Source organism: Lepidochelys kempii, chromosome 1, assembly GCF_965140285.1.
Source record: "Lepidochelys kempii isolate rLepKem1 chromosome 1, rLepKem1.hap1, whole genome shotgun sequence".
Lineage (NCBI taxonomy): Eukaryota > Metazoa > Chordata > Testudines > Cheloniidae > Lepidochelys > Lepidochelys kempii.
Window position 1 is genome coordinate 81,810,176 of NC_136380.1, and position 27,930 is coordinate 81,838,105.

Here is a 27,930-nt window from a genome sequence, read left to right on the forward strand (position 1 = left end):
ACCTGGAAGGAGTTTGCTGGGGTCAAACTATGAATGTTCCAAGAGCCTTATGGGTAAAGCTGAGAGTTTGTCAAGTTTCCATGACTTTCCAGGATCTCCGTGACTTGTGCAGCTGGTTCCGGCGCTGCCCCAGCAGTTCAGGCAGCCCTTGGTCCAGACACACCGGCCGCGGCTGGGACAGTCATGGGCCACTGCCTGCCCTCCCAAGAGCAGCAGGAGGAGTTTGGGTGTGGGAGGGGACTCAGGGCTGGAAGTTGGGGCGCGGGAGGGGATGAGGGGTTTGGGCAGCTTTTACCTTGGGAGGGCTCCCTGGAAGCAGCAAAATGTCCTTCCCTCAGCTCTTCGCTCCATTCGCTGCCTCTGCCCACAAGTACTGCCTGCGCAGCTCCCATTGGCCACAGTTCCCGGCCAACAGGAGCTGCGGAGCTGGCAGCACGCAGAGCTAGGAACTTAGGGAGGGACATGTCATGACTTCCTAGAAGCCAGCTAGGTCGCCTACCAGTCCTGCCAACTCCCCCCAGCACCAGTGGGGGTCCCAAGCTGCTCGCACCCGCAATGCCCCTCCTCCCCCTGACTGCTCCTCCAGCACTCTTGGCACCCTCCGGACCACCCCTCCCAGTACCTGCCCCCCCCTCCCCCGGCACTCCCCCAGCATCCGTGGTGCCTCCCAGCACCCACGGCGCCCCCCAAGCACCTGCCCCCTCAGGCCATCCTCCCCCCACCACCTGTGTGCCCCCTCCCCTCCGCCCCAAACGAGCACTCGCAAGATTTAGTCAGGGGTATAATACAAGTCGCAGTCAGGTCACGGACTGTGACTTTTTGTATATTGCCTGTGACCTGCCCATGACTTGTAGTAAAAATACCCATGACTAAAACGTAGCCTTACTTATGGATACCTTCCCAAAGCAATCAGCACCTGCTATAGCTAAAGGTGCAAAGAATGCATCAATGATATTTAAGTTATACTTCACTATTCCACTGAATCTAGTGAGACTCTCAGAGCTCCCGGACCAATGGCCTCTTCTCTCCCCTTTCTAAGTAGGTTTAGATGTCACCTCAAGAAAAATATCTGTTCACTCTCTATACTAGCATTTTCATCATTGTTAGCCCTGATGGTGATGCACTGTGCAGGACAAATGGCAGAAAGAATTGCAAAAAATTCTCAGTACAGACACAGCCATTCAGTACTTCTGTCATGATAAAACGTGTACATTTTTAGTAAAATATTTACCTTAAGTCAGATCCAAATCCTCCATACAGGAAAGATGGCTCTGAAAATACATGACCAGCGCTAGACTCCAGCTGGTAGGAGAAACTACAGAAGTAGCTAAAGCAGAGACTGCTGCACTGAGGAAAGAGAATAAAATGGGGCCCAGGCAGAGCCAAACCTCCCCCCACCATTCCTTGGTCCCAGAACCCTGTAGGGTAGACATCATTACTCTGGGGATACTAGAGCTAAAATATTGGGCTGGTGCCACACACACTCCATGTGGCCTTGGGGGAAAAACTGCTGGGAGAAACCATCCAGAGACGCCAACTGGTAGGAAGAGCTACAGAAACTGTGAAAACAAGGACTTTAGGACATGCAGAGCATTTTCTACAGTTTTGACTGCACTTTTTCAGGCCTGCGCTGACTCTCAGTTTGTTCCAACCCTCTCCATCCCTCAGTCTGTTTTACACATCCCCCTCTGCCATGTCTCATTCACCATTCATTTTCAACATCCCCACTCCCTACCAGAAAATAAGTTATGAAACTAACATGAAATTTACTGCCATCACACAGTTCACTGTGTGTGTGTCTGGTCTATTAAGACTGTAAGCTCCTTAGGGCAGGTGCCATCTATTTCTGTGTCTGTACATTGCCTAACGCAATAGGTCCTTAGGCGCTTACAATACTCAATGTAACATTCTTTCATGCTGCTCTTTGTTAACAAAAAGCCCCCCAATTTAGAGCACAGGATTGTTGAATAATTAAGCTAAAGGATCCTGAACTCATATATAATTAAAAGATTCCCCTATGGGCAACAAAACAAAGATGAGATCATTTATCAGGATGCACTAAATACCTTATTAAGAATGAGGCTGTGAAGCACACTTTCTTGGAAACTACCCTTTGCGTGCTACACTCTCTGCTCACAACGGCCAAACTCTAGAAAGAGAGAGGAGAATATTCTCTCTTCCAGCAATTAGAAGTTGTTGCCATCTAAAATTTGTAGCACACCCTCTAGCCAGAACAAATACCAAATATGCAGCCCCAAGGAGGGTCCAGTGAAACCACTAAAAATTCCACCACCTTCACGTTCCCAGCTGTTGGCTCGATGCTAGGATGAGAAGAAACTCCTTATCAAGGTACTTCAATGGATCTTGCTGGCAGTGACCCCAGGTATGCTCAGGCTAGTAAAGTGATGAATTTGTTTAAGCGTTGATTACAATGATAGTTACTGCTAGTGAATCTATTTCCTAATTCCATATACAATCATAACTGGCTGTTCCATCAGCTTCTCTTCCAAACTCAATATACAAATTCAATTCTCATTAAAACTGGCTCAATTGTTGCATCCAGCTCTTTAGGTAATAAGGACACACGCCTGCTCACATTGATGCTTACAGTAGTTTTCTCATTTGTTTTGATAGCAACAATATTGCACCATAAATGTGCAAAGCTAGTCAAATAAACTATTGTCTCTTTAAAATGGGCACGTAGGGCTTAGAAACACTGTTCACACAAGTAAAGAAAGAAAATTAGAATGTCATCTAAAATGGCTGCAATTAAAGAAAAACAAAGCCTGCTGAACATCCCTATTCCATCTTATTTTAGTTCATGGCACAATTATTATTAAAATTAGATGAGGCTCACCTCATTCAAATGAATATTTAAATCATGCAAGTAATGCTATTTTAAATGGTTATCGAATCAACCAACAATGGTCCCAATCATCTCCCTCCTGATTTGTGCATGGAAGAATCCTGCACATATGGAACTCCTATTGTCAAACAGAAAGGGAACTTCAGAGTCTTCAAAAGGACCATCCATCTCCAGACCCTGCAGAGTCCTCTCCATGAGGAATGAGGGGTGGAGTTAGGACAAGCTGGAGAAAATTCACATTATGGAAAAGTTACAGTTCCAGGCTACATCTCTCACCCTATTCTGAGTGGATCAAGTGCTAAAACGCCTATCCTTGTGCCCCATACTAGGGGTACATAGGGTTGTAATGGACAAACAGTTCTCAGTTACTTCTCTACTGTAGAAGTTCCATGGAAACCCAACTCCAAAGCAGAAGGGATGGAGGACAGGGAGTAGAGCACTCATATGGACAAACAACTCCAGTCACTGTATAAGTTAAATAAACTTTCCTTCTTCACTTAATGTCCCTGTGGATGCTCCACTTCAGGTGATTCTCAAGTAGTACTCAGAGGTGGTGGGTGCTTTGGAGAAGGATCTAAAACTGATTGGAAGATGGCAGTCCCAAACACAGCATCTATGCAAGATGCATGCACTAGAGCAGAGTGCTTTGAGAAATGTGTGGATGGAGACCCATGTGGAAGCTTTGCAGATTTCTGAAAATAGGAATGTTCTTTAGTAGGGTAACAGAAGTGGCCTGCAATCTGATGGAATGAACTTAGAAGGGAATGGAATACTAGCAGCTTTGTATCAGAGGAGAAAGTCTCTGGGGGCACCAGTGCTCCTGTAACTCTATCTGTGTCAGAAACAAAAATGAAAGAGGGGCCTGAAAGGGTTTAGTCCTGTCTAAACAGAAGGACAACAGCCTTCTAACATCCAAGGTGAGAAGGACGTCATCATCCCTAGTCTAATGATGTTTATGGTGAAAAACTGGGAGATGACTAGCCTGATTGATACAAAAATCCAAGATGACCTCAGGTCAGAACCATTGATATGGCCAGAGGAGTACATTGTCTTTAAAGAAAAGAGTGTAGCCATCAAAGCCCCTAACTCATCAACTTTCCAAGCAGAGGTGACTGTCAACAAGAAAGCGGTCTTCCTGACTAGGGCATAAGAGCGAATACATGGCCAGCAGTTCAAAGGGAAGTTGCATCAGAGTTAATGACGAAGTCCAAATCCCAGGATGGGGGCTCCCTGACATGTGGAAACAGGTTAATAGCCCTTTGATGAACCCAGAAGTTGCAGGATGATCACACCAAAACCCCTCCACTGGAGCACTGAACATCATGACGGCCACTAGATGAACTTTAACAGAGCTCAGAGAAAGGCCTGTATTCTTCAAATCAACAAGGTACTCTAGGATTGAGAGGTGAGAGTCAGTAGGAGACAAGTATTGTAGGGTACACTAAAGGTAAAATCTCTTCCATTTCTGCCGTAAGTTTTCTCTAGCGGATTCTTTTCTACTATTCAACAGAACCTCTTGAATCTCTGTAAAACAGGAGAGTTCTATCCCCAACAGGCAATCAGGCACCAAGCCTTGAGTCACAGAGCATTCGGGTTGGGGTAAAGAATATTTTCTGAGTCCTCTGTGAGTAGGCTGGGTGTTAATGGAAGGTTGACAGCAGAAATACAGAAAAGCCTTCGTTCTGAAGTTAAAGAACAAGTTTCAAGCACTTGCAGACCTTGATGAAGGGGAGGGTAATGCAGATGAGGAGATCAACAAGAAGTGGGACAAAGTAACATCAATTTATAAACAGAGCAGTGAAGCCTGTCTAGGCTACAGGAAGAAGAGGATTACACCCAACATATGGAACACCACAGAAACCAAACGAGCCCTGAAGAAAAAAAGTTTTAGACAAAATCCCAGAAGCTAAAGGACAAATATCACGAGCAGTGTAGCAAGGCACACCGGGAGGTCAAATGTCTTGTAGGAGCGGACAAACAGCATTATATTGATAATCTGGCAACACAAGCAGAGAATGCAGCTGCTTGTGGTGAACAAGGAACCATATACAAAATGATGCGGCTTATCAGTGGTAAAAGCAGACACCAACAAACACTCATCACGAACAAACAAGGACACCTACTAACAACTGAAAAAGAACAAGAAATACACTGGAAAGAGCATTTCAAAGAATTGCTGAACAGGGAGCCACCTAAAGGAAGCAAACATCCAGGAGGCAGAAGATGATCTTGATATCAGCACAGACGCCGCAACTAAGGAAGAGATCATTCAACCTATCAAATCCTTAAAAAATGGGAAAGCTCCTAGCAAGGATAACTTGAATGCAGAATTGTTCAAGGTAAATCCTAAATTAGCAGCATCTATCCTGGCCCCTCTATTTATATCAGTCTGGGAAAGGGAAAAAGTGCCAAATGAGTGGACCAATGAGGTTATAGCAAAGATACCAAAGAAAGGAACTCTCGGTGATTGTAATAACTGGCATAGTATCACACTTTTATCTGTGCCACACAAAGTGTTGTGTAAGATCATAGTCCAGCATATATCAGAGGCAGTTGATTGTGTTCTCAGAAAAGAGCAAGCCGGTTTTCAGGAAGGTGATATACACAGACCAGATCTTCACTCTACGAAACATAATAGAAAACAGCGCTTAGAATGGCAACGGCAACTCTACATAAATTTCATAGACTTTGAGAAGGCTTTTGATAGCATTCACAAGACCAGCCTATAGCGCATTCTGCAGGCATATGGAATTCCTTTCCGTATAATCAACGTCATCAAAAGCTTCTATTTCAACTTTACATACAGTGTTTACATACATCACGAGCTCAGTTTTGAAGTCAAAACAGGAGTACGTCGGGGTGTCTCATGTCTGCAATCCTCCAACGTTGTCATCGAATGGGTAATGTAGTGTACAACAGAAGACACGCCAAGAGGCAGTAAATGGACACCTCTCATGCCCTGAAGACCTGGACTTTGCAGATGATGTTGCTCTCCTATCACATATCCAACACCATATACAAGAAAAAACACTTCTGATGTACATATTTTGACGGAACAATGGGTTTCAGCAGATCAGGGCCTTTCATAGGATATCTTACATGACATGCTTTGTATAAAATATATCATAATTATATGATAGGAGTGCATATGTGGTTCCAGGGTGGTGCTTTGAGGTACAGAGTGCAACAGGAGACAATAGTTCTTCTCACTCCCTAATTTCTGTCCAAAATTACTTTAATTATAAACCCAAGTCTGATTTGCCTGCACCCAGACTGCGCCACACAGAACCCTAGTACTGTTGATGGAATTCTGCTCCAGAAAGTTTAAAATGTTAAAATTCTGCATGTGTTATTTTGACAAAATAACACATTTTCCATTATTTTGGTAATTTACTTCAAAGTACCTTTCAGCAAATAATTGAAAATGGTGTGATTATATTGTGTTATTTTGACAAATAAAACATGCAGAATTTTAAAATAGTGTGCAGAATTTAATATTTTGGTGCCAAATTTTTAATTGTTTGATGCAGAATTCCCTCAGGAATAAATCTAGCCAGGTGTGGGGCGCCACATGCTGCTATGCTGAGTGATAACAGTGCCTGGAGGGGTTTGCTGGTTGTCACTAGCAAAGCATTGAGAGAGGCAGCCAGGCTGGCGAGTTAAGAGGGCACAACGGTTCCCCAGTTCCAGGTTGCATTCTGGGGAGTCTGTCACATCTCCAAAGTCCAAAAGGGGGACAGACAATGATGGAGTAGCAAGTTGTCCATTTGCAAGGAACCAGTCAATACCTGTGAGTGATGTGGCACAAGGTATAAAGCAGGTCATGGGATTGGCAGTGTTCCATCACTGAATGAAAACTCAGATTCGTCAGAGATTAATAGGTCTCTGGAGAATTTGAATTCCAGCAGTACTGGGTGGCTCTATGAAGAACTCTGACAAGCCTCAGCAGCAGCAACCTGTGATACTGAAAGTGATGCAGAATGCGCCAGAATCAATTGACTGATGGATCTGGGTACCATATGCAGCGATGAGGAAGTGTAGGTCACAGTTGGTACCATCTTCCTCAGCACAGAGCCTCTGGAGTCTCCTAGCACCTTGATCCTGCTTACATGGTACCTAATGCTAAATTTAGATATAGAGGGACCCTCAGTACAGAGAATCCTTGAAACCTCAGCAATGCCTTTTGTGGCACTTCCAGTATGGCAGGTCTCTTAGGGCCCAACTTCCTTCTGAGGAGATTTAGGGCTTCTCTTGACAGAGGACTTCATGCTATCACTTGCAGATCTCTTTTTTTTAAGAGGACAATCAAGCTTCAGAGGTAATGGGACACTGTGGTCACTTGATGACCACTGAATGGGGGAAGGGGGGAAGAAGGGGCACAGGTCTGGGTCTGATGCCTGTCAGAGGGAGCATTCCATCATGAGAGTCTAACCTTATCTCCCTCTCTTTCCTGAAATGACTCTTGAATTGTAAACAGATCATGCCCTTGGACAGCACTTGAGTATCCCTTAAGCAGCAGATAAAGTGCAAATGGCCATCTCTAACTGGTGAGGACTCCCAACAAGTAAGGCAATGCTTGAATCCTGTGGATTTAGTTATGACCCAAGAAAAAAGGCTCCTTCAAGAAAGGAAAATTCCCACAAGGAAGGAAGGAAAGGTGTTGGGAGCATAGGAGGGAAAGGTTTGTTAAAAGCCTCCTGGGAAAAAAATAATAAAACTATTGAAACTAGTTTATTAGTACAAATTAAACTAACGGTTAAGTACACTATCAAGTACAAATGGCATAGTTAGCAAAATAAGGCAGCATAATTAGACAGTTTGTCTCAGTCCAAGGCAGTTAAGAAGGAACTGAAGGTAGCTCATCCGCCATAGCCCTATATAGTCTTGTTGGGGTCCCAGGGTAAGTCGAGGGGATGGAAGGCCATGAGTGTCGAGGAAGTCTCTTTGCTCAACCCCCCTTCACAGAATTCAGTCCTAGCTGGCCTGAGAAAGCCCTTGTACTCCCAAAATCATGCTGCAGCTGCAGATAGAGCTGTTTTGTATAGGTTTTGCTGGTGCCAAGTTAGGATAACTGCAGGAATCAGCTACAAGGACATAACTGCTTACTTGTCTCATTAATCGCAAGGCTAAGCAGGCTGTGCTGTTGTTTTGAATTGCTAAAATGCTCATTAAAGGTTGCCGGAAAGAGTATGGTTGTAACCCATATAAGGCAAAGCAGTTTTACTTGGCTGATGTGTAATGCAATAGAGATAAGAAATATAAAGGTATGTGACTCTGCCTGCTCAGTGTGCAGGATTTGAGATTCTTTTCTCCCTGTACCTTCTTTGGAGCTCCAAATAAACTTTTCTGCTTCTCCACCCTGTTGTGTTTATTGGGTGATGCACACCGGGCAACGAACTGCTGCTGTTGCTTGCCTCTGGCACTGGGTGCCGGCAACAGTCTCAGTACAGGACACGAGGATAGATGGGGGCGTGTGTGGATCAAGCAGGCGTTGCTGCTGAAAATCTCCCATCAAAAGCAAAAGGAGGTGCATGCACACCTGACCTGGAGCACATACAGGGCACTAATCAAAGAAAAGTTAGGCTCAGTTCTAAAGTGATTAAAAATGGCTCGGGGGGGGGGGGGGGAATCCATTTTTATTGGTCAGTCATTTCCAGGTCAAATTTGTTCAGTAAGCAAGTAAAAACACACCTGTCAGCTCGGCAAACACAACCTGGCCTCTGAAAAATGAGCTGTTTTCTTTCTTGTTCACATACCGCTCCACTAAAGATTCTGCAGATACAGTGCTGTTTTCAATCACACCTGTGCAACTCCTATTGTCAACATATTAGATGAAGGTAGAATTTGGTACTGCAATTAGAACTTAGCTGTAAAAGTACACTGTTAAGAATCCAAATTTAGCATGAAAACTTTTTTCTGAAACTGAATTACCAAGCACCATGCACATCTATGGTCTATCTTAGGTATTTATATCTCCATCATTAACATAGAATCAGAGCACCTTTAGTGGATTTATCCTCACAATAACCCTGAGGTAGGGAAGCACTATGATCCCCATTTAATCCACACAAATTGGATGTACAAGTAGACTAAGCAACCTGCCGAAAATCACACGAAAAATCCACGGCAAAGTAACTGAACCCAGACCAATTACCATATTATTGAACCGTTCTTCGTTCTTTATGTTGCTATAAAAAAAAAGTAGAAAAAACAAAATATTTTATCAATAACGTGCTGTTCAGTTCCTTCCCAAAAGTTTTCTTAAGTAAAACCAATGGATGTAAGGCAGGAACAAAGCACTGTGGAACTTCACAGACACAAAGATTGGCACAGTGCTAAATAATGAGGACAGGGCAGTCATACAGAGCTATCTGGACTGCTTGATAAGCCAGGCCCATTAAAATAAAAAGCATTTAAATAAACCCAAATGCAAAGATATACATATAGGAAAAAGGAACGCAAACCACACTTACAGAATGGGGGACTTTATCCTGGAAAGCAGCGACTCTGAAAAGGATTCAGAGCTCATAGCAGGCAAGCAACAGAATACCCACCCCATAACAAGGCTGCAACAAATGAGCTAATATGATCCTCAGTGGTGTAAACAGGGGAGTAGCAATGAGGAGTAAAGGTCTGTACATGTCATCAGTGAAAATAACAAAGGAACACTGCATCCAGTTCTGGTGTCCATATGGAGAAGGAGCAGGAGCAGAACGCAGCCACAAATATGATTCAAGGACTCAAGAAAATGCCCTACAGTGAATGATTTAAAGAGCCTAATCTGTTTATTGAAAAGAAAATCAAGAGGTGAATTCACTAGTGTGTAACCTTGGTGGGAGAAAATACTAGGTACTAAAAGGTTGTTTAATCTAGGAAAGAAAGGCATAACAAGAACCAACCACAGGAAGCTGAAGCCAGACAACTTAACAACAGAAGTCAGGCACACACTTAACAGTGAGAGTGATTAACCACTGGAACAAAGGGAAATGGAGGCTTCTCCATCTCTGGATGTCTTCAAAATCAAGGCTGGATGCCTTCCCTGAAGATAATTTGTTTGGCTAAAACCTATGCTTCAGTCAAATATAAGTTAGTGGACTCAATACAGAGATAACTGGGTGAGATTTAATGGCCTGTGAGATACAGCAAGTAAGATTAGACCATCTAATGATCCCTTCCGGCCTTAAATTCTATCAATTGTGAAGACCTGAAAATTTGGTTCTAAGATATGATTGCTAAGTGTGTGGTTCTCGTTTTCTGGTGCTCATCCTAACACTCACAGGTGGCCTGACTCACAAGTGCTAAGCTCTCAACTTCAACAGAAGTCAATGAGATCAGCAGGTGCTCACTATACCTGATTTTTCAGAGGTAATGTCTCAAAATTAAGCACCCAATCACTAAGATAGAATCAGAGGATTCTTTTGCACATTTTGGACAATCTATAAATGGAAAACTACTACTTCCTTATTTCAAAGATGCTAGGATATAAATTCATTAATTACTCCAAGGTACTAATATAGTATGGTTAATAAGTGCACTGGAAAAGCCCCTAAGATAGTTAAAAAATATTTTATTCAGTGCATATTTGGATGGAGTGCAGTTAATAAACCATGGTCCTAAAAACTGAATGATGAAAATTAAGAGAAATATTGAATAGATGTCTCATTCAATAAGCACTGAGCATCCAGTGTTACAAAGAAGGGAGGGTCCTATGGGAAAAAGAGTAAGCAATCATGTCACTAAAGATTGTATCATAACACCATATGTACACGAAGGCAGAACTGAAGTTCCATGGGCAAATTTAATTCTGGCATTTCCTAAGTTTTGAAAAAACATTAACATTAAAAGAAAGTAGTTTTTTGGTATATAATGTCTATAGGACCACAGATGTACCTAACACTTTATGAAAACAGATTAAGGACTGGATTCTCTGTACCAGTAGATTATGATATAAAGAAAGATAGGGACAGAAGAAGATGAAAACACGGGGAGAGAGTGGAAGAAAAAGGAGAGAACTATGGGGTAAGACAGCCACCTGGAAGACACATGCATGGCGCCTTCAAAGTTTGATACATTTTTTAAATGAGATTCCAATGAAGAAGGGAGGGGTTTAAGAAGGGATCAAAAGAAGGAAGTATGGCAGATGGAATTAAGTGGAGCATTCCAGAGATAGACATAAAAATAAGGCATTTTTTCATACCTAGATATCAGAAGTATTCCTCAGATAACAGTTCTGAAAAAGAAAAACTGATCCAAGGGCTTTTATATCACTGATTTGAAATTATAGGTAAAAATACTCTACCCAGCTCACAAAAGACTTGCCTCATTTCAGATTCTGCCTATACCAACCAACCATGTGGAGATGAGAAGCCAGAGATTCTCCAACAAAATCACCCCCATAGTGAAGGTGCAGAGCATCATGCAGAAGGACCTTGAACTACAAATGCTCACCCTAAAAGAAAAAAAATATGATGGGACAAGAGAACTCGACCAAGTAGGCATTCGATGGGTTACTAGTACATTCAGAGTCTGACCGTCTGAATCATGAAGTATAGAGTCTCCTTCTGGGCTGATGTTATATGGGTAGACACCAGGGCAAAGCCTGAAGTGTGATCCCTTATTAGAAGAGATGATTATTTTATAACTGCCTTGGCCCCATCTCTTATCAAGTCTTGATATATTTCCTCTGCTCTTAACTATGAAGAGAAACATGAAATCCCCTTGTGGGAGTCTGCAGGAGCCGGTCTTAACCGTCACATTCCATTAGTTACAAAATTAATAACCTTCCTAAATCTAACAGGACTAGGAAAATAGATCAAATTTTCATTGCAGATTACTTGACAAAAGACGACAGTCAAGCTTAGTAGGACTGACAACACTGGAATTTCAGATGGTACTACCCCAACACAATACCTCAAGACTACAGACGTCTGCAGGACATTGTTTCCCAAAAAGGGCAGGGTCATTTACCATGTTTTTCAAAAGCACTGTAAGTGCAATTGAAGATTTTAACACACATTGGAAGGGCATATACGTTTCAGATTTTTTCTCCCTGTTTATAAATAAACCTGTTTTTAATGAAGTGGACAAATTAGTTAATGTTAACCAAGACGTTTCTTAAATTGGCATACTCTTGCTTTCCAAAGCTTTTGGTAACAGGAAAGTACATACAGCAGGCACTAAAATGCGTTTTTCTGTGTAAGAGAATGACAGAAGGCATACTGAGCTTCCTATAGCATGTATACATAAAATTGCAAGATGCCTAAATGTCGCTATTAGACCATGCAGAAGCTAGTATTACAAAACTTAAAAAAGCAAAAATATAATTTGAAACTGATTACTGTAACTCCCAACCACACTGCAAGGCAGGAAGAATGCGAAAATGACTGGATAGCAAAAAGCAGGATACCCTGCAAACAGCTACACTGAGGCTTTCCACCTCTTCATACATTTAAGTTTGTCTTATATCCCCTCTATATAGAAATTTTTTTTAAAATAAAAATGTTGATACAAAAAAGTAACACTTATTTAAAAGATTAGATAACAATCAGAGTTGGGGGCCAAAAGGGACAACCAGCTCATCTAGTGTGACCTCTTGCATATCACAGGCCACCAGCACCCCATAGCACTCAGACACTGACCCAATCATCACTATCTTCTAATGAAAGCAAGCATGCAATCATTAAGGAAAAAACTGATGTATCACAATGTGCTGCCTAAAATACTTACCACTCTTCAAAACAAGATATTATAATACGAACTGAAAAGACTGCTGAGTGTAATTTACAACACACCTTGGGAGGGAAAAATCCAGAATTATAGAGAGATGAAACTATTCAAAATGCAGTTCCTTTCAACATCCTCACTCCACCATAATGAGCTTTGTTTTATTAAAATTCACTTTTAATACTTACAAAATATATTGTTCACAAAAAACACTCCCTCAAAGCATGTACAGAAAAAAAAGACCTCTGCACAAACTTCCCTATCCTGATTCACTTGCATGCTTCAGCAGTAACTATAGAGAACCACCTTGAGAAATGAGAAGGCAGTTTTCTCTCCCTGTCCACTCCTTTACCTCACAGACAGCAAACAAAGGCAAAATGTCACCAATTAGCAACATGAATAGGTAACTATGAGGGTTTGTCCTGAAACCACAGACTCATTTTAAAAATGCCATGAAACAGCTGTAAATTGAAACTACTTTTGGTCACTTCCAAAATAAACTAGATTTGAACTAGAATTTAAACACAAATGGCTTTACATGTCCCTTTATTATTAATCTAATCCAGCAGTTCTCAAACTATGGGTTGGGACCCCAAAGTGGGTCACAACCCCATTTTAATGGGGTTACCAGGGCTAGTGTTAGCCTTGCTGGGGCCCTGGGCAAAAGCTCAAACCCCACCACCCAGAGCTGAAGTGTAAGCCTAAGGGCTTCAGCCCGAGGCATCAGAGCTCAAGCTTTGGTTCAGACCTGGGTGGCAGGGTTCAGGTTACAGTCCCCTGGCCTGGGGCTGAAGCCTTTGGGGCCCCCACCCAGGGCAGCGGGGCTCGGGCTTTGGCCATCCCACCTGGGGTCATGTGTTATTTTTGTTGTCAGAAGGGGGTCATGGTGCAATGAAGTTTGAGAACCACCAAAAATCCCTACACAATGCAATTTCATCAAATCAGCTAATCCCCTCCAAAATAAATGCACCCTGTCTAAAATTTAAAATATTTTAAAGATAGTGTTCTGAATCAAGGCCACAAAAACAGACAAAAATGCCCTTTGGCATGTATAGTCAGGATTGTTCCACCTCTTTATTTGCCAAAACAAGATTTTTCTTCTAATTTCCAAATCCCCACATATAAACTCTATGTTCCCACTGTATACCCAACACTTCAAGTCATATTTAAAATTACTCAATGCCTCATTTCATTTTGAATCACTCATAGTACATTTCATCACTTTAAACTGCTTTGACTTCAGAAGTAGTTATTCAAATTATGATTTTCTACATCTCCTTCCCTCCAAGCCCCTTTTCAACATTTACTAACAATTTTACAATGAATCAGTTTACTTGATTCCTCCACTACTTCCATCATTAATATAGTTTTAAATAGCACAGTGCATCAACATTTAACCTCTTAAGCCTTGTCAGAATTTCTACCACCCACCTTTTAAAAGTACACATCCTCTTGTGGTACACCTTGTGCACTAGTGTAAGACAAGAAACAGGACTAAAAATAAATGCATTCAGCTACTCATGAGGATTAACTAACATCACAATAAATTGAAAACATTAAAACAACGTATAAATTAAAGAGAGAGTCTGCTACTATATCACTGATTCTCAAATATTCAGAAGTTACATAATTTGTTGAAAGCCTCATCTCTCTCACCAGAAGTTGGTCCAGTAAGAGATGATATCTCACCCACCTTGTCTCTCTAATATCCTGGGACCAACACGGCTACAATGTTGAATTAAACAGCTTTTGTCGGTTTTCCAATAAAATACAATTATCCATGTATAATGTAATGTAGTCTGATAGTTTGAAACCAGAAAAATAAACTCTGAACAGACTAGCAAATCTTATTTTATAAAAGGTATGGAGAATGTGGTCATATAATGCACATACCTTTCACAAGAAACACCAGTGTCTCCTTATTAATATTGTTGTATAATCTATAATTCAGTCCATTATTTCTGGCTAAATATGACTAATGTATTTTCAAGCTGCATTCAGCACTGTAAGCAGTTCTGAAGCAATGAAACTAAAAAACTTCGGAATCTCAAGGTAAAAAGCATCCTAATGTTTTCAAAAATGACAAGTGCTGTTTGGCTTTTAGTGTGAAAAGCAAGCACAAGTTTTCAAAGTCTGAAGGAAGTAAGCATCTTCATAGGCATTTTTCATCAAACTGTGCAGAAGTGAGGGAGAGGGACCAAAAAAAAACTTGAATTAGCGGACAGCTTGCTACAGAGGATGTGCAGATATCCATTAAGAGGGTTGGATGTGCTGGCCTAACAGTATCCTTTGGCAACCAATCCAAAGAATTGATTCAAAACCAAGAAATCAGCTTCTTTTCATTAGGCAGTGTAATATGGAGGAATAAACATAAGAAGCAGGAAAGTCCTAAATTGAGGGAAAGGCACCTATAATGTTAAATTAATATATTTTATAGCTAAGGCTGCAAGTCTGTCACGAAAGTCACGGATTCCATGACTCCTCCAGCAGCTGGTGATGGCTCAGCCCCGAGCCAGCAGCAGCAATTTGGGTGTGTGGGAGGGGACTCAGGGCTAGTGGCAGGGGATTGGAGGATACAGGGAGCACTTACCTCAGGGTGGGGGGCTCCCCGGCTCCAACTGGCATGGCCCCCCTGCAGCTCCTAGGCAGGGGAGGAGTTGGTCTGCGCTTCACATTGCACAAGCCCTCAGACCCCGCCCCCGCAGCTCCTATTGGCTGCAGTTCCCAGCCAATGGGAGCTGTGGCAGCCAGCACTTCTGGCAGGAGCAGGGGAGCCCCTGCCTCCACCGCCTAGGAGCTGCAAGGACACAGAGCCGGGTAGGAAACCCCTGGCAGGCCTGCCAAACACCCACCCCCACCCCAGCACCAGCAGGGGTCCCAGGCCACGCACCGCAGCCCACTGCACCCCAGAGCCAGCAGAGGTCCCAGGCTGTGCACTGCAGTCTGCCACCTCCACCAGCAGGGGTCCTGGGGCTGTGTGCCACACCGCCACCCGGCCCCTCCTCCGCCAGCACCAGGAGGGATCCTGGGCCACCTCCCCCAGCACCAGCGGAGTCTCCAGACTGCCCCCCCCCCAGAGCACCCACGGCCCCCCCACCCAAGTTTTAGTCACAGTAGATATTTTTAGTAAAAGTCATGGACAGGTCATGGGCCCGTGAATTTCTGTTTACGGTTCGTGACCTGTTCACGACTTTACTAAAAGTAACTATGACTAAAATATAGCCTTATTTATAGCAAATGAGTCAAAACTTAATTGAGCTTTTAAAAAACTAGATTCACTTTTCAATAATATGTCTAGATCAGGGGTTCTCAAACTGTGAGTCAGGACCCCAAAGTGGGTCACAACCCTGTTTTAATAGGGTCGCCAGGGCTGGCTTAGACTTGCTGAGGCCCAGGGCCAAAGCCCAAGCCCAAGCCCTGGGCAGTGGGGCTCAGGTTACAGGCTCTCTGCCTGGGGCTGAAGCCTTTTGGCTTCGGCTTCCCTGCCCCCACCCCCTCACCAGGGGCAGTGGGGCTTGGGCTTTGCTCCCCATGCTCTCTGCCCAAGGCAGTGGGGCTTGGATGGGCTCAGGCTTTGGTCCCTCCTCCTAGGGTCTTGTAGTAATTTGCTGTCAGAAGGGGGTCGCGGTGCAATGAAATTTGAGAACCCCTGGTCTAGATTACTAGGGAAGGTTTCAAACCACAATAGCACTGTTTTTATGTTTCCTAATATTGCAGCAATCATAAAAATAGAGGTTAAATGTAGATTTACCAAAGTTCATTTATCTTTTTAACTAATCTTAGTTTAATCAACTGTCAAGAAGTATGACATTAGTCATAGCGCTATGTCAAATGCTTTAAAAAGCTTTTGTCTAATCATTTCTGATAATGGTGTACACTAAAACATCATTGTTAAAATACAGATAGTAACTAACCCTATGTAAGAAATATGAAACATCTTTACGTCTGCTTCAATACCTATTACTGAATCTTTTCAGCATGTGATACCTCACTCACTACTTTTAGATGACAACTAGTACAAATAACCTCCGAGTATACATTCATAAATTCTGTACATGATTCTTGAATAATCTATATTTAACTCTGCATTGGCAGTGCTTGGTCAATCTCATATTGCTCTGAATTCTAACTTTTCAAAACAAAGTAAAAAGCAAGCTTTTATCATAAATCTGACTACAACAGAGGCATTACTTACAGCTTCACTGTTACAACTGCGTTGAACTGAGTTAAAGATTCAAGTATCTTCATTATGCAAGAAAATTAGTGTATCATGCCCCAAATTACAGCATTCTCTGAATACAGAATGAAATTTCTGAGAATTTACAAGTCAACTTCTAAATCTGGTTATAGTTTAAATTATTTGAAATGGGTCCTTTAAAAAAAAATTACTTACCCAAATGATTTTAATAATGGAACAGCAGGCTTCAGTTAAAACTTCACGTATAGTCTGTTAGATTAATTACAATCTAATGCAGTCGAAGTTATTAACTACTGCATCTAGTTATGACTAGAGTTGGATGGGAAAAAAGGATATTTTCAGCAAATATTTTAGAGAAAATGTTACCGTTTTTAAATCAAAAACATTCAAAACTCAATTTTTCAGCCAGCTCTACTTATGACGACAGGCAGTGTGAGGTTAATAACTTAGGATACACTTAACTATTATGACAGTGGTAACTCAGACTACCACCACTCTTCTACAGAGAAATTGCATGCCACAATTCTTTTGGTTGTAATGAGTTAGTGGTGAGATAAAGACTGGCTTTTTTTGGTCAGGAGTTCTAATTGGGAGATTGCTTAGCTACTGTCACTGCATTGGAAACAACTGTGTCTGCTCTTAAAATGTTCCGTGGATGACACTAGCAAATTAGGGCCAAATTCAGCAGTACTCTATAGTTGCTTGCACTGCTCCAATGACAAAGCAGCTGTAAATCTTATTTACTTGGCTAATATATTCTAGCTTCTTTGTGCCGCTCCAAAGTGATTCAAAGGAGCCAAAACATACCAGTGAACCTGGCCTTAATTTACAATTTAAAAATAGTTTAAGATTGATATACTACACATCTTTAACTCTGAGAAACCACAAGCTATCATCTTTAAGTTTGTTTCTTCTTTAAGGTAAGACATTTTTAATTAAAAAAAAATAATAAAACTCTGTTAAACCAGAGTTCAAAGAGAGGACATATCTGGAATTTAAGAGTAAAAATCATGGCAATCACTGTAATTATTCCAAAACCAACCATTATAAACCCAAATTCAGAATTAATGTTAAACTTAAAAGAAATCCAAATGTGTTAAGGTGTGAAAACATACAGTTAAGACACCAGAACAACTTTAATTCTATTCTCTCACAACACCTTGCAATAACCATATAATTAAGGCTGAACCTGAATTTCCTAGGATGAATGTTTGTAGTCCCAGAACAAGTTAAACTGATTTTTAAGGCTCATGATGAGAAGAAAATATTAAAAAACAGAGAAACATGGAATCGCAGAAGCAAAAGCAGCAAGATTTTCACAGGTGCAGTCTGAAATATGGCAGTTTATTGGTTATACAGCTTGGACCGAATCAGGTGGTGCACAAAAACACACACACTAAAGGTCAGGACCCAGAGCCACCTACTGGCTAACAGATAAATCAGAAAGGTTGTATTATTCTTGTAGTTTGTAAAATTACTTCTCTCTTGTAGACACACTGGCTACAATTAATTATTGGATCCCTGTTCTTTCGAAAGGGGAAAATAATTTGAGTAAGTAAAGCCAAACCGTAAAAAAAAAACAACCCACTTAATTTTAATGTTTCACCAGCATTTACTAGTCAAGGAGTTGATTCACAGAGCTAATATTTCTATTGTAATTGGCTCTGCTCACTCTGTGTCACAACTTAATTCAACTCGAGATTGTGAATCAAGATAGCACCCTTCCAGCTCTTGTGCTTAGGAGGGTCTCCAAACAGAGACAGGTGAACATGTCACTGAAATCCTCAGCAATCTCCGAGGGTAAGAGTGAAAGATGCAAGCAGACCCCGCTGAAACGAAAGGGATTCAACACAGCAACATGCTCCACTGTTGCACACAAAGAAGCAGCCACCAGGGGGGTCCCCCACTGTGACCCAGCCTGGGGAGATGTGAGCACCCTACTTGCTCCTGCCTCTTACGTCATTTTCATGTGGCAGTCCCAACACCCAGTTCCCCAGAAACTCACTGTTGACTCTGAGCACAGACAGGCCTAAGCTGTCAATGTACACATTAATGCCTATCCCCTTCAGTGCTGAATGGGAGAATCAGGCACTGCAGCCTCCCTGTGCAAGATGTAACATTTGCACATCACTAAACTGCAGCCCATGGCAAGAAACAATCATGTGCAGGGTCAAGGCTGCCCTAATTCCAAATGGGGCTGTAAGCATTTTGGTTGGACCGGGCCCCATTCTGCCCCACCCCCGGTTCTGGGCAGTACCCCACTCCATACTGTCTCAGCAGCTGCTGCCGCCACCACCACACACTGACCCCCACTCCCAGAAGCCAGAGAGTGGAGGGTTAGAACCCAGCTTGCACCAGCCATCTTTCCCCAACAGCCCCACAGGGTTCCACCTAACCAACTCAGAGACCGTACGGGACCCACATCTGTCCTCCCCTCTCCCCACCACTGCTGCAGATTGCCTCATGCAACCTCCCACAGCTGCTGCTAGGCAGGACGGAGTATGTAGTGTGCCTGTGCCCTCATCTCATCTCCCTAGCACTTCACATACTCCCAGTGCTGCTGCTGGGCAAGAAGGCAATCTGGTGTGATAGCCCTCATCTCTGATCCTGCATCCTCCCCACCCCATGTATTACATACCATGGGGGAGGGCACCTGTCTAGGATGAAGAGAATCGGTTGGAGGATGGCCCTCAAAGCGGGGACAGGGGCTTGTGGGAAGGGGAGAGCATAATACCTGGCACAAAGACAGAGTACCTAGCCCAGGGCTGTGGGGGAAGCAGACTTAGAAGGTGCACAGGTCCCCAACGAGAAGACTTCTTGCCTTACGTCAAAGTACCTGGGCATGGAACCTGCCCTGGGGAGAGAACAGTGACTGGGGAATGGGCATAGCATATGTCTGTCCATTGCAGACTAAAACTTAGATGGAGGACCTCACACCTGCCCAGGAGCCAAAGGCACCAGCTGTGTTATCTGTCTGGGGGTTAGAGAGTAGGTGCAACACATGCCAAGGCAGATCCAGTTGAGGAGAGTTTCTTACCTGTCCCAGAGAACTGGGTAGAGCACAAGACACATTAAGCACCCAGTGAGCTGGTTGGCAAATATTACATGTGCTAGTTAGGTAACAGAGGCAGGAGTAACAGCTCAGAGACACAGGTATGGGCAGAAGAGAGGGGCACCTTACCTAACTGGGAGGCCCCAATGATGGTACATTAGTTGAGTGCATTGCCTTCGGGTGAGGGTGTAATACCTATGTGGATGATCTCAGTTGCAGGGTGAATGCATTACCCATCCAGATGGGGAGACAGCAAATTAGACATACTACCTATCAAAATCACCCTGCTAGGAGTAGTCTCTAGGCCAGGTGATTTGTTTGGGGGACTCCAGCGAGAGAGGAGTAAGGTTGTGAGCTCTGTTCTCTGTGGCCCCCCGGGGAAGAGTGTAGGAATGGTATTTGCATGGAGGCTCTACTGAGGGAGGCATTACCTACCCCAGAGCCCCAGGATTCCGGGGTGATCACCTCGCTATCTGGCTCCTGATCTAACTCTGGGTCCTGGCGGGGGAGGGGCGCTACCTGCCAGTTGACTCCAGACGGGCACATGGGTGCCTTACTTGCTCAGGTAGGAAGCTGGGGGGTTACCTCTGCGGACATCCTAGGTAGCAATGGGGGAACTTTACCATCCTGAATGGTCGCATTAGTTCTCTAGCATAGGACGGCCCTGGCAGCTAAGGAAAAGAGTGCATGACACGCCAGGTAGCTGCCTGCTGGCTGGGGGGAGGGCGTCCCGCTTGGCCCTGGAGGGGCAGGCCTGGGGGTGCGTTACCTGTTCGCGTGGCTCCCCGGATCCCGGTCGCTCAGCGCCGCCGTGTAAATCTTCCGGTAGGTGTCGGCCAAGGCCCGGCCCGAGAGCAGCAGCTGGTAGCGGTCCCTGCAGCCCGGCGGTGGCGGCCCCGCCGCCCCTGGCAGCGCCCCGAGCCCCATGGCTGAGCTCTCCTCGGGCCCCCCGGCCTCCGCCGGGCAGGACCCGCGGGAAGAGGCGAAGAAGAAGAAGCCGCCCTCGGCCCCAGTCTCGGCGGCGGCTCCTGCGGCTGAGGCGGCCGCGCACATCCCCCTCCCCGCCCCCTGGCGGCTGAGCTGCCTCCCCGGCGAGACACGGACACAGGCGGCTCCCGCTGCCCTCACCGCCGGGGCCCGGCCATAGGGAGGCCGCAAACGCCAACACCGGCCCCGGCGCTGCTCATCCAACCGGGCCGGGGCAGGGGGCGCAGTGACGCCGCTTCCCCCGGCGGCCCCCTGCCGCCGCCGCCGCCGCCTCCTGCGGCTGGAGACCCGGCCGCAGCGCCCGCGCAGCCCCCTCCTGCCGGCGGAGGGCGGTCCCGGAAGGGCCGCGTTGGGGACCGGGGCGCGCGCTTGTGTAGCCGCTGGGGTCCCGGGGGCCCCGCGCCGCTCGCTGGCTTCCTACGCCCGCTGCAGGGGGCGAGGCCGGCGCCGCTTCCCCTCGCGGAGTTTCTCTCACAGCCGCCGCCGCCGCCGCCCTCAGCGCAGCCACCTCGGCCCCACCCCCTCCGTGTGTCAGACACACACGGCGCGACTGCGCAGGCGCCATAGACCCCTCAACACCGCCCCCTCCCCGGGAAATCCAGGAGCGAGCCGTTCAGTTCTCACCGGTCTCCCGCGCGCTCGTACCTGCTGCACTAGGCAGGCGGCTCCCCCCTGCAGCGCCGAGCGGCGGACATAGTGGGGGGAGGCTGCTGCTGCTGCTACTGCTGCTCGCTCAGCCTTCCACAGCCCTGTGCGTACTCGCATGCAAGTGCATTCGTCTACATACACAAAGCACGCATCACACTAATGCATGAGGGCTCAATTGTGGCAGGCGCGGTATGGCAAATTCTAGCAGTTGGGACTTCAAGATAAACACCAAATATTACAAGAGTTGGCAACGCAGTCGTCAAAGCTTTAGATCTTCAGTGATTCCAGTCACAGAATTTAGTTCTTGATACAGAGTCCCAGCTTTCATTTTACAACTACCTTTCTAGTCCTTATAGTTGCAGAAATAACCTAAAGTGGGCATAATCCAATGGAGTAGTAGAGTCCTGAGTCTGAAATAATGCATTTAAGAAGCGTGAACTGTCCTATTCACCTGTGAATTTCACAATTTTCTAACCCCATGGAATTCCCATTTTTGCTGAAGCCAGGGGCCTGGCATTTTGTTTGATCTCCCTGTGCTACCAGAATCTGCCTGCTGCTGCCTTTTTGTTTTCTAGCTTTCCTCACAAATGGTAATTAACTGGATAGGGAGCAAAACAATTAGTCAGATTTGGCACATGACTACCACAAGGGTCATGGCAGCCATCTTCCTTCTTGCTTCAGTTTTTACAGATTACCCCTAAACCATGATGACCTATAAAGATAAGGAAAAAGGAGAGGATGCCTAGATTCCACTTCACTGATACTTAGGGCCCTACAAAATTCACAGCCATGAAAAATGTGTCACGGACCATGAAATCTGGTCTTTTGTGTGCTTTTACCCTATACTATACAGATTTCATGGGGGAGACCAGCGTTTCTCAAATTGGGGGTCCTGACCCAAAAGGGAGTTGCTGGGGGGGTTGAAGGTTATTTTAGGGGAGTAGTGGTATTGCTACCCTTACTTCGCTGCCTTTAGAGCTGGGTGGCCAGAGAGCGGCAATTTGTGGCCGTAGAGCAGTGGCTGGTGGCCAGGCACCCAGCTCTGAAGGCGGTGCCTTGCCAGCAGCAGCGCAAAAGTAAGGGTGGCAGCCACCGTTCTCCAGCTGCTTAGCTCTGAAGTCAGCGACACTGCCAGCAGCAGTGCAGAAGTAAGTGTAGCAGTACCATAATCCCGCCTACAATAATCTTGTGACACACACCTCCCCCAACTCCTTTTTGGGTCAGGACCTGCACAATTACAACACCGTGAAATTTCAGATTTAAATAGCTGAAATCGTGAAATTTACAATTTTTAAATCCTATGACCGTGAAATTGACCAAAATGGTCAGTGAATTTGGTAGGGCCCTACTGATCCTGAAGTAAAAATGTCAGTATATAGTTCTGCCAACCCGTAGATAGAAAGACTATATTTGTTGGAATATAATTTAATGTTTTCTACTCAGTCCCTCCAAAACACTCCTAATTATATGTATTTCAGTACAGTTTAAAATTGTGTTTCTGTTTTACTCTCAAATATCTATATATTTCAAATATTGACAGGTATGCTTTCAATGAGATGTTATAAATCATTCTCCATATTTAAGTCTTTCTTCGTTTAAATTGTAAAAAAAATTAACTGAATAACCCAAGGGTGACAAAACTACGGCCCATGGGCCGGATCAGGCCCTTCAGGGCTTTGGATCCGGCCTGCGGGATTGCCACCCCAGTGGCGCCGCGGGCCCCGCGCCGCTCCCAGAAGCGGATGGCACCACATCCCTGTGGCCCCTGGTGGGGGGAGCAGAGGGCTCCATGTGCTGCCCTCACCTCCAGGCACCGCCTCCCGCAGCTCCCATTGGCCGGGAACGGGGAACCGTGGCCAATGGAAGCTTCAGGGGAGGTACCCACAGACAAGTGCAGCATGCAGAGCCCTCTGCCTCCCGTTCCCCAGGGGCCGCAGGATGTGGTGCCAGCCGCTTCCAGGAGCAGCGCAGCGTGGGGCCAGAGCAGGGCAGGCCGGGAGCTTGCCCTGGCACCAGTGCACACCGCTGCCACCCTGGAGCTTCTCCAGGTAAGCGGCACTGGGCCGGAGCCCAAACCCCAACTGCACCCCCCACCCCAAATCCCTGCCCTGATCCCCAGCTGCACCCCTCCTGCACCCCAACCCCCTGCCCTGAGCCCTCTGCCGCACTCCACACCCCTCCTCTGCCTCAACCCCTTGCCCTGAGCCCCTTCCTGCACACCGCAGCCCCTCCCACACCCTGCACTCCCTCCCGCACCCCAACTCCCTGCCCCAGCCATGCATGCAATTTCCCCACCCAGATGTGGCCCTCGGGCTAAAAAGTTTGCCCATCCCTGGTATAGCCCCTGTGGGCTACATCTGACCTTTTGGCTTCTTCAGTTATGAGAGTTCTAAATCCCACACTTTCTTCTCCATTCCTACAACTAGAGAATCCTTGTTTGTGCCCATCTGACCATTATTCAGTTCAATAATACTGTAAACTCCTCTGTGCTTACCCAAATCCCATTTTGCCCTGCTTATTTTCCCAAGACAAAATGCAGCCTCTTATATAACAATCTTCTCTTTCTACTTCAATCATGTCTCCTTTCTTATTGTATTCATTTACTTGCTGCTTCTTTTCACATCAAGTTAGAGTTTCTCATCCTTACCTTTAAGGCTTTGCACATGGAAAAACATTTTATCCTACATTTTTTGCTTTATTTCTCTCTACCCCCTCCACCAAGAGATCCATTTGTACCCTTCTCCTAGTCATCTTCAAGCCTTCTTCCACAATGACCTTTATGCTTGTAACTCTCTCTCCCTCTCTGATGGTTCTCAGGGTACCCAGGACTGAGAGTCATTTTGTTACCCCCCTACCTCCTGCATGAGGGAAACTTACTTGTAACTAGACGTTAGCTCCTTAACTCCACCAATCTTTCAGCCACTAAAGCACTCTCCTCTGGGCTATCCCTATCTTTGGGCTTGGCTACACTTGCAAGTTAGAGAGCATTAAAGCAGCCCCAGGTGCCCTAGCTCACTCCCCATTGACACTGGCAAGGCACGTAGAGTGCTCTGACTCCACGGCTAGAGTGCTCCTGGTACTCTACCTCGGTGAGAAGATTAACGCTTGTTGCATAGTGGCTGAAACGCCAGGGCATCAGTGTGAATGAGATTTTGCATTACTGCACTCTGATCAGCCTCCGGAAACATCCCATAATCTCCTTAAATCAAGGGGACACTCTTCTCATTGTTTTGAACTCGCCTAGGAATGCAGATATGCCCTTTGAAAGCTCCGTTTCTGACAGCCAGCTCCGAGACAAAGCAAGCCGTTACTGTGGAATGCTGTATGTGAGAGACAGAGGCGGGGAGGAGGGGGAGGTCTGCTGCTGTCTGAACTTACAAGACAGCACGCTGACATGCTTTCAGCCCCCCAAAAACCCACTCTCTCTCCCCCCACATACAGACGACACACTCCCTGTCACACTCCACCCCCCCCTTTGAAAAGCATGTTGCAGTCAATTGCATGCTGGGATAGCTGCCCACTCCCAATGCCGCTGCAAATGTGGCCACGCCAGTGCGCTTCAATCTGTCAGTGTGAACAGATTGCAGCACTTTCCCTACTGCGCCCTACAAAGGCTGGTTTAACTCAAAGCCCTCTACATCTGCAAGTGTTGACTTGTAGGTTAACAAGAGGTGCATCCCAGACTCTGAATCCCCTTGAAGTGTTCCCCTGTGATATCCAGCCAGTGACGCTGACCGCTCACAGAATCCTAGATCCTCTGCCCCCAAAGAAGCAGTGTACCTAGTTTTATCTTAAATCACCATTCCCCTGTGCAACACACAGCATTTGTGAGGACTTAAAACAAAAGTAGGTTTATTTAAAAAATAAATAAATTATTTATTCTTTATTTAAAAAAGAATAGAGATTCAAATAGAAACAAGAGTGATGAAAACAAACTATCACAATATAAAACAAAATCATAAAGCATGAACTAGGGCCTACACTTATTAATAGTTACCTTTCCTAGCTAATAATGTTGGGTTTCCTCTTGAAGTTCAGTCTGTTGCCGAGCTGGCTGGCTGCACAGGAAGCAGGATCCAAACTTTAATGAAAACGTTCCCACTCCACAAGTTTTCACCTCAGTGAATGGTTACGGAATACCTCTCCCTACCCTGTTATACTGAAACAGACCCTGTTTCTTTGTTTGTAGACAAGGCGATCCCCTGTGTGTTATAATGTTCCTTTTCTACCGCCAAGTGGTTTTGATTGTTTGCAGTTGACTTTGATGGTTTTCCATTAACTGTTCTGTGGCGGGGCAATCGTAGACAACTGAGCCTTGAATTACTTCACCAGATAATGAGGGCAGGGTGGCAACTTCATCCTGCATAAATAGGCCGTCACTGAATAATATCACTGCCTGGTGACTCCTTTTAACAACTTCAGTATAGGTTTCAGAGTAGCAGCCGTGTTAGTCTGTATTCGCAAAAAGAAAAGGAGGACTTGTGGCACCTTAGAGACTAACTAATTTATTTGAGCATAAGCTTTCGTGAGCTACAGCTCACTTCATCGGATGCATAGTTACATTATTCCTTAAATACTACCCATACACATATCACACCATGATTATGAACGTTATACATTGCAAGCTTTCAGTATAGACCTTACTTGTTACCCTTCACAGATAAATACCTGGTAAGCAATGTATTTGATGTAGTGAGTTTGTCAGTCTGAGGTGAGAGTTGTTTGCAAAGAACAGGGGACCCTCTGCCTTTGTGTCTCCTAGTGCAACCACTTTAAAATCCTCTTTCAAATTCCTTTTTTAAAACTTGCTTATATGAAATCTGTAAACAGTAATGCACGTACTGAATAGATATAAAATTGCTGCTCTTGAAGTTTGGACCTTCAGCATGTATATCATTTCATACTGTGTACTCTGTTTTATTTAGATTCTAATTCTTGAGGTGGGAATCATGATTTCTTTTATGTACAGTAGTGATTTCAATTAAAAAAATAGTATTACAATGGCAATCAGCACAGTATCAGAACCTACCTCAAAAAGATATACATTTTATGTAAACTTCTTAATTATTTAATTTTAAATCCACAGATTTATTAACTCATCTCGGAAGATTTTACTGTAGTTTTCATTCTTTACGTTGGGGAAAATATTTCCCTTTGTTTATGAAATTGTCACAATGTGCAGTGTAACTTACACACCTCCTGGATGTGGTGCTTTATCCCTTCTAGTGGCATTGAGACCACTTAGAGATTAATTAGTCTGCTACAGTCTTAGCTAAGGGCCACATGGCTTTTAGCTCATGCATTAGAGGCTGATGAATTAAGCTTTAGAGGTCCCAGGTTTGATCCCGCCCACTGACAACCATGTTGATGTTACAACAGTGCACACACAAAGGATCATCCTACCTTGATTGGGTGGTAACATATATGACACTACCATGTTAAATGAGTGCATTTAAATTTACAACTTGTAGGTATAGGCCAAGAATGGTGTAATTTTGTTGTATAAAGTTTTACATTACAGGCACAGAAATGATTCATTAGACAATCATATAACAAGGATTATGAAAGGAAGAATGTTATTTGCTGAAGATTTATTTGGAATTAGTACTGTCTTGTGCAATTATTTGCTTTTATTACAATTTGAAAAAAGCTTTCTGTGAAAACAGCAGAGTGGCCAGGTGAGCTAGCTGCAAGCACTGCAATGAGAGCACACTTGGTTCCGATAGAGGAGAGTGCCTAGTATCACACTGAATTGGCCAGAAGAGTCATTGCAACATCTACAAGACCCTAAGTTCTTAGCCAGAAAAACGGTAACAATGTTTGGGTTAGGAGAGCCGGGGGACTGGGTGTCGAAGGGGAAAATATCAAAGGAACTCCAAGGCTCACTTTCCATGGGAAGAAAGCAATAACATTTCAAGAAGCATAACTCCACTTCTTCGGTTGTAAGTCTTTATTTTCATGCCACACAATGCACCCAAGTCTTGTAGTTATCCAGTATAAAAACAAACCTCCTTATATTATTTCTTACTTATCTGTTCATTCCATGAGCAATTTTAGTAACAGTTTGCATAAATCAGATATGTATTTATGATGTCTTATAAATATGTCTTGGATGAACTGTGAGTCAGTTAAGTTGAAGGTTGAATACTTCCATATTCTGAGTAATGCACATATCACTCTGTAACTACACACTCTGGAGAGTATTTAGGAAATGGTTATTTTATTGAAAAGTGTAAAAAGTTCTGCCCCATTATAGTCTCGGTGCACAGAATCCTTGTTATCCAATTATATTGCTTCCCCAGATAAAGACATCTGTGTGTGTGTCTATGTGTAACCCTTCTGCCCATCAGAGTTGGCAGCAACAAGGGGCGGGTTCAGTATCTAGGGGTTCCGTTTCAATAACACAAGGCAAAACCCTCTCGAGCCCCCACCTAGTGACCTGGGACAATTACATAC

The 27,930-nt window shown here is 44.6% G+C and overlaps 1 protein-coding gene across 14 annotated transcripts in view; it reads right to left on the bottom strand.

Annotated features, from left to right (window-relative positions):
- MYCBP2 (MYC binding protein 2) overlaps window positions 1–21,352 on the bottom strand; it is a 414,963-nt gene extending 393,611 nt beyond the window's left edge. For all 14 annotated transcript variants that reach the window (XM_073347171.2, XM_073347218.2, XM_073347180.2 and 11 more), the window contains exon 1: window positions 20,609–21,352. In XM_073347171.2, coding sequence (XP_073203272.1) covers window positions 20,609–20,892 — 284 coding nt within the window. In that variant the 5' untranslated portion in view covers window positions 20,893–21,352. The remainder of the gene's footprint in view (window positions 1–20,608) is intronic.
- Between the last annotated feature and the right edge of the window lie 6,578 nt (window positions 21,353–27,930).